The sequence below is a fragment of the Oncorhynchus mykiss genome, chromosome 25 (assembly GCF_057628025.1).
Source record: "Oncorhynchus mykiss isolate SJ-2025 chromosome 25, ASM5762802v1, whole genome shotgun sequence".
In the NCBI taxonomy this organism is placed as follows: Eukaryota; Metazoa; Chordata; class Actinopteri; order Salmoniformes; family Salmonidae; genus Oncorhynchus; species Oncorhynchus mykiss.
Window position 1 is genome coordinate 14,762,501 of NC_143046.1, and position 7,500 is coordinate 14,770,000.

The window sequence follows — 7,500 nt, forward strand, 5'->3', positions numbered from 1 at the left end:
ATACACCCCCATATGAGAGAGTGGCTGAGGGAATGTTCTGTTATACACCCCCATATGAGAGAGTGGCTGAGGGAGTGTTCTGTTATACACCCCCATTATAAGAGAGTGGCTGAGGGAGTGTTCAGTTATACACCCCCATATGAGAGAGTGGCTGAGGGAGTGTTCTGTTATACACCCCCATATGAGAGAGTGGCTGAGGGAGTGTTCTGTTATACACCCCCATATGAGAGAGTGGCTGAGGGAGTGTTCTGTTATACACCCCCATATGAGAGAGTGGCTGAGGGAGTGTTCTGTTATACACCCCATATGAGAGAGTGGCTGAGGGAGTGTTCTGTTATACACCCCCATATGAGAGAGTGGCTGAGGGAGTGTTCTGTTATACACCCCATATGAGAGAGTGGCTGAGGGAGTGTTCTGTTATACACCCCCATATGAGAGAGTGGCTGAGGGAGTGTTCTGTTATACACCCCCATATGAGAGAGTGGCTGAGGGAGTGTTCTGTTATACACCCCCATATGAGAGAGTGGCTGAGGGAGTGTTCTGTTATACACCCCCATATGAGAGAGTGGCTGAGGGAGTGTTCTGTTATACACCCCCATATGAGAGGGTGGGTGAGGGAGTGTTCAGTTATACACCCCCATATGAGAGAGTGGCTGAGGGAGTGTTCTGTTATACACCCCCATATGAGAGAGTGGCTGAGGGAGTGTTCTGTTATACACCCCCATATGAGAGAGTGGCTGAGGGAGTGTTCTGTTATACACCCCCATATGAGAGAGTGGCTGAGGGAGTGTTCTGTTATACACCCCCATATGAGAGAGTGGCTGAGGGAGTGTTCTGTTATACACCCCCATATGAGAGAGTGGCTGAGGGAGTGTTCTGTTATACACCCCCATATGAGAGAGTGGCTGAGGGAATGTTCTGTTATACACCCCCATATGAGAGAGTGGCTGAGGGAGTGTTCTGTTATACACCCCCATTATAAGAGAGTGGCTGAGGGAGTGTTCAGTTATACACCCCCATATGAGAGAGTGGCTGAGGGAGTGTTCTGTTATACACCCCCATATGAGAGAGTGGCTGAGGGAGTGTTCTGTTATACACCCCCATATGAGAGAGTGGCTGAGGGAGTGTTCTGTTATACACCCCCATATGAGAGAGTGGCTGAGGGAGTGTTCTGTTATACACCCCCATTATAAGAGAGTGGCTGAGGGAGTGTTCAGTTATACACCCCCATATGAGAGAGTGGCTGAGGGAGAGTTCTGTTATACACCCCCATATGAGAGGGTGGCTGAGGGAGTGTTCAGTTATACACCCCCATATGAGAGCGTGGCTGAGGGAGTGTTCTGTTATACACCCCCATATGAGAGATTGGCTGAGGGAGTGTTCTGTTATACACCCCCATATGAGAGAGTGGCTGAGGGAGTGTTCTGTTATACACCCCCATATGAGAGAGTGGCTGAGGGAGTGTTCTGTTATACACCCCCATATGAGAGAGTGGCTGAGGGAGTGTTCTGTTATACACCCCCATTATAAGAGAGTGGCTGAGGGAGTGTTCAGTTATACACCCCCATATGAGAGAGTGGCTGAGGGAGTGTTCTGTTATACACCCCCATATGAGAGGGTGGGTGAGGGAGTGTTCAGTTATACACCCCCATATGAGAGCGTGGCTGAGGGAGTGTTCTGTTATACACCCCCATATGAGAGAGTGGCTGAGGGAGTGTTCTGTTATACACCCCCATATGAGAGAGAGGCTGAGGGGGACTGTTCTCTTATATACCCTCATATGAGAGAGAGGCTAAGTGGGGCTGGGATGCAGTGACTGGGACTAGGGAACCACCTCCTGTGCCTTAGCTGTCCAGACCCCTTGGAATACTGCAGAGTACACTTACTGTAGACAGTCATGATCATTAATTCACCATGGAAACATTAAGGTTAACAGACACAGACTGTGATCTATGACCCCTGGCTACAGGGGCTGTGAATGGTAATGCCTGGCTATAGTGGCTGTGAATGGTAACCCCTGGCTACACTGACTGTGAGGTTGTGGATGGTAACCCCTGGCAACACTGGTTGTGATGTTGTGGATGGTAACCCCTGGCTACACTGACTGTGATGTTGTGGATGGTAACCCCTGGTTACAGTGGCTGTGAATGGTAATGTCTGGCTACAGTGGCTGTGAATGGTAATGTCTGGCTACAGTGGCTGTGGATGGTAACCCCTGGTTACAGTGGCTGTGGATGGTAACGTCTGGCTACAGTGGCTGTGGATGGTAACCCCTGGTTACAGTGGCTGTGGATGGTAACCTCTGGCTACAGAGGCTGTGGATGGTAATGTCTGGCTACAGTGGCTGTGGATGGTAACGTCTGGCTACAGTGGCTGTGGATGGTAACCCGTGGTTACAGTGGCTGTGTATGGTAATGTCTGGCTACAGTGGCTGTGAATGGTAATGTCTGGCTACAGTGGCTGTGAATGGTAATGTCTGGCTACAGTGGCTGTGGATGGTAACCCTTGGTTACAGTGGCTGTGGATGGTAACCCCTGGCTACAGTGGCTGTGAATGGTAACCCCTGGTTACAGTGGCTGTGAATGGTAACCCCTGGTTACAGTGGCTGTGGATGGTAACCCATGGCTACAGCAGCTGTGGATGGAAACCCCTGGTTACAGTGGCTGTGTGTGGTAAACCATGGCTACAGTGGCTGTGGATGGTAATGTCTGGCTACAGTGGCTGTGAATGGTAACGTCTGGCTACAGTGGCTGTGGATGGTAACCCATGGCTACAGTGGCTGTGGATGGTAACCCCTGGCTACAATGGCTGAGGTTGTGGATGGTAACCCATGGCTACAATGGCTGAGGTTGTGGATGGTAACCCCCTGGCTACAGTGGCTGTGGATGGCAACCCCTGGCTACAGTGGCTGTGGATGGGAACCCCTGGCTACAGTGGCTGATGTTGTGGATGGTAACCCATGGCTACAGTGGATGTGGATGGTAACCCGTGGCTACAGTGGCTGTGGATGGTAACCCCTGGTTACAGTGGCTGTGGATGGTAACCCCTGGCTACAGTGGCTGTGGATGGTAACCCCTAGCTACAATGGCTGAGGTTGTGGATGGTAACCCCCTGGCTACAGTGGCTGTGGATGGTAACCCCTGGCTACAGTGGCTGTGGATGGTAACCCCTGGTTACAGTGGCTGTGGATGGTAACCCCTGGTTACAGTGGCTGTGGATGGTTACCCATGGCTACAGTGGCTGTGGATGGTAACTCCTGGCTACAGTGGCTGTGGATGGTAACCCCTGGTTACAGTGGCTGTGGATGGTAATGTCTGGCTACAGTGGTTTTGATGGTAACCTCTGGCTACAGTGTTTGTGAGGTTGTGGATGGTAGCCCCTGGCTACACTGACTGTGAGGTTGTGGATGGAAACCATGGCTACACTGACTGTGAGGTTGTGGATGGTAACCCTTGGCTACACTGACTGTGAGGTTGTGGATGGTAACCCCTGGCAACACTGGTTGTGAATTTGTGGATGGTAACCCCTGGCTACAGTGGTTGTGAGGTTGTGGATGGTAACTCCTGGCAACACTGGCTGTGAGGTTGTGGATGGTAACTCCTGGCAACACTGGCTGTGTGGTTGTGGATGGTAACCCCTGGCTACAGTGGCTGCGGATGGTAACCCCTGGCTACAGTGGCTGTGAATGGTAATGTCTGGCTACAGTGGCTGTGGATGGTAATGTCTGGCTACAGTGGCTGTGGATGGTAACCCCTGGCTACAGTGGCTGTGGATGGTAATGTCTGGCTACAGTGGCTGTGGATGGTAATGTCTGGCTACAGTGGCTGTGGATGGTAATGTCTGGCTACAGTGGCTGTGGATGGTAATGTCTGGCTACAGTGGCTGTGGATGGTCATGTCTGGCTACAGTGGCTGTGGATGGTAACCCCTGGCTACAGTGGCTGTTGTTGTGGATGGTAGAACACTGGTTGGGAGGTTGTGGATGGTAGAACACTGGTTGACAGTAGTTGTTATACCCCAGACTGACAGACAGACAGACAGACAGACAGACAGACAGACAGCACAACACAACACAACACAGATTACTAGTCTACTGAGCCAAGCTTACCAACGCTAGCCAGCCATTCCCAAACCCACAAACGTCTAGCATCGACTATCTACTACTACTATGCAGCACGAGAAGCTAAACGCTGAAAACCAAAATACACTTTTACCTTTGTCAACCAAGTCCCACATGTCTGCATTGAGAGAAAACGTGCAGAGAGAGTGGCGTTATGAAAAAAGAACGGAAGGAGTTTAAAATGCAAGGACATGCATAGCCTAGATCACATGCATAGCCTAGATCACATGCATAACCTAGATCAGCACAGACAAGCAGACTAGTGAAGAGTTTTGTCTTGTGAAAGACACAGCATACAAAGCTGCCCTAGTTTCTAGTGGGGAACAAAGTGTTGTTTCCACACCCACTGTGTTTCTGACACCGGAGTGTTCTGAGGAAAAGCGCTGCTCGGATGAAATGGTGAAAGGGAAATTAAACTTCCTGTTTCAAAGCATTTTGGGTAAATCAAAATAGCGAGGCATCCAACCTTCCATCCATTTATCCTGCACCTACGCACACACACACACGCACACACACACACACACGCACACACGCACACACACACACACACACACACGCACACACCTCCTCCTCTCCCCACCTACCGATGGTGCAGTGTTCTCCATTCCAGCCCTGGTGACACTGGCACTTGCCGTCTTTGCAGGTTCCATGTTTGATACACAGTGGGTTACACACTCGCTGGTCACACCCGGTACCCGTCCAGCCCTCCTCACACTGACACGCTGCGCCCAAACACACACCGTGGGTCCCGCAGTCCACAGAACACACCTCTGTAGAGAGGGAGGAGAAAGAGACGTAAAAAGTTACACACAGCTACAAAAACCCTGCTGTCATTATAGTTGAGGTGGGTTAGGGTAAGACTGACTTACAGATCCGTCTGGTCCCATCCAATCAGGGTTAGAGGCAAGGATTAGGGGTCAGGGGTTAGGGGTATGAGTCAGGGGTCAGGGGTTACAGAATATGGTTCAACTGACCTACAGTGCAGTCTGGTCCCATCCAGTTAGGATCACAGCTACAGAGACCAGTGTCTGGTATGAATGCACCGTGGCCATGGCATTGGTCTGGGCACTGTGCCCGCTGCAGCTCACAGTGTGGGCCGCCCCAGCCGGGTTTACAGTGGCACTCCCCGTTCACACAGATACCATTATTAGCACAGGTCGGGTCCAGGCAGTCCACTACAGAGGGGGAGGGGGGGGGGGGGGGGAGAAAGAGAGCGAAAGAGAGAAAGAAAGAGAGAGAGAGAGGGGTAGAGAAAGAGAGGAAGACAGAGAAAAAGAGAGAGAAAGAGAGAGAGAAAGGGGGAGAGAGAGAGAATGAGAGAGAAAGGGGGGGAGAGAGAGAAAGAGAGAATAATGTTTAAAATACTAGCTTCGTGTTTCCTTCATGTGTGATTTCTACAGATTTCTATAGCATCCTGTGATACACTTGAGTAATTCTCTTCACACAGCCTTTCACAGGCATTTAATAAGTCAATAATTTTCACTCAGAAGGCTACGTTTCCTCACATATAACCTTCCCTGTATCTGTGTGTTTGTGTTTGTGTGTTTGTGTGTGTGTGTGTGTGTGTGTTTGTGTTTGTGTGTTTGTGTGTGTGTGTGTGTGTGTGTGTGTGTGTGTGTGTGTGTGTGTGTGTGTGTGTGTGTGTGTGTGTGTGTGTGTCAATGCACCGGGGATAATCTGACATTGGCAGGCTGGCTGACTGGCAGATATGAGTATGAACAGTGAGTGAAAACCAATTTGACAAATGACCCCCTCCTGGCAAACTGTAAGGTCCCCCTCCCCACCTCCTGCTCTCCTCCTCCTCTCATTCCCCCAACTCCTCTGTTCGACACCTCCCCCCCACTCTCTTCCTACTTCTTTACCTCCCCTCTCTCCTCTCATCCCATTCCCCTGCTGACTACCCCCTCTATCCTCTCATCCCTCTTCCCCTGCTGACTACCCCCTCTATCCTCTCATCCCCCTTTCCCCTGCTGACTACACCCTCTCTCCTCTCATCTCCCTTCCCCCTGCTGACTACCCCTCTCTCCTCTCATCCCCCTTTCCCCTGCTAACATCCCCCCTCTTTCCTCTCGTCCCCCTTTCCCCCTGCTAACTACCCCCTCTCTCCTCTCATCCCCTTTCCCCTGCTGACTACCCCCTCTCTCCTCTCATCCCCCTTTCCCCTGCTGACTACCCCCTCTCTCCTCTCATCCCCCTTTCCCCCTGCTAACTACCCCCTCTCTCCTCTCATCCCCCTTTCCCCTGCTGACTACCCCCTCTCTCTTCTCATCCCCCTTTCCCCCTGCTAACTACCCCCTCTCTCCTCTCATCTCCCTTTCCCCCTGCTGACTACCCCTCTCTCCTCTCATCCCCCTTTCCCCTGCTAACATCCCCCTCTTTCCCTCTCGTCCCCCTTTCCCCCTGCTAACTACCCCCTCTCTCCTCTCATCCCCCTTTCCCCTGCTGACTACCCCCTCTCTCCTCTCATCCCCCTTTCCCCTGCTGACTACCCCCTATCTCCTCTCATCCCCCTTTCCCCCTGCTAACTACCCCCTCTCTCCTCTCATCCCCCTTTCCCCTGCTGACTACCCCCTCTCTCTTCTCATCCCCCTTTCCCTGCTAACTACCCCCTACCCCCTCTCTCCTCTCATCCCCCTTTCCCTGCTGACTACCCCCTCTCTCCTCTCATCCCCCTTTCCCCCTGCTAACTACCCCCTCTCTCCTCTCATCCCCTTTCCCCTGCTGACTACCCCCCTCTCCTCTCATCCCCCTTTCCCCCTGCTAACTACCCCCTCTCTCCCTCTCATCCCCCTTTCCCCTGCTGACTACCCCCTTTCTCTTCTCATCCCCCTTTCCCCTGCTAACTACCCCCTCTCTCCTCTCATCCCCCTTTCCCCTGCTGACTACCCCCTCTCTCCTCTCATCCCCCTTTCCCCCTGCTAACTACCCCCTCTCTCCTCTCATCCCCCTTTCCCCTGCTGACTACCCCCTCTCTCCTCTCATCCCCCTTCCCCTGCTGACGACCCCCCCTCTCCTCTCATCCCCCGCCCTTCCATCTCTCCACCTGTCCTAAAAAGCCCTCCCCACTTGTTTTCACATGCTGCTGTCTGGGCGCTCCATTCTGTTGGCGAGGCAGAAACGGAGGGTCACGTATAGATTTATGTGTCATCGCCACTTCAGGTAAATCGTTTGAGTGACTCGGGTGTGATGGCGTGATGAATATCACATTTGAGAGAAAGACAGAGGGGGTGGATAGGAAACAGAGAGGGGAAACGAGGGGTCAAATGAAGAGTGGAGGAAAATGTTGACCCTGTTCTCTACCCTCCTCTGTAGATGCCTCTATCTGTCACTTCCCTCTCTTCTTCTCTCTCTCTTATCATCCCTCTGCCTCTATCTGTCACG

General features: G+C 52.1%; 1 protein-coding gene across 1 annotated transcript in view; it reads right to left on the reverse strand.

Moving 5' to 3' along the window:
• Nucleotides 1–7,500, reverse strand: part of LOC110504379 (teneurin-2) — a 172,639-nt gene that overhangs the window by 61,341 nt on the left and 103,798 nt on the right. Inside the window, 2 exon segments of the mRNA XM_090221544.1 lie at nt 4,680–4,889; nt 5,094–5,294. Of these exon segments, the coding sequence (XP_090077670.1) occupies nt 4,680–4,889; nt 5,094–5,294 (411 nt within the window).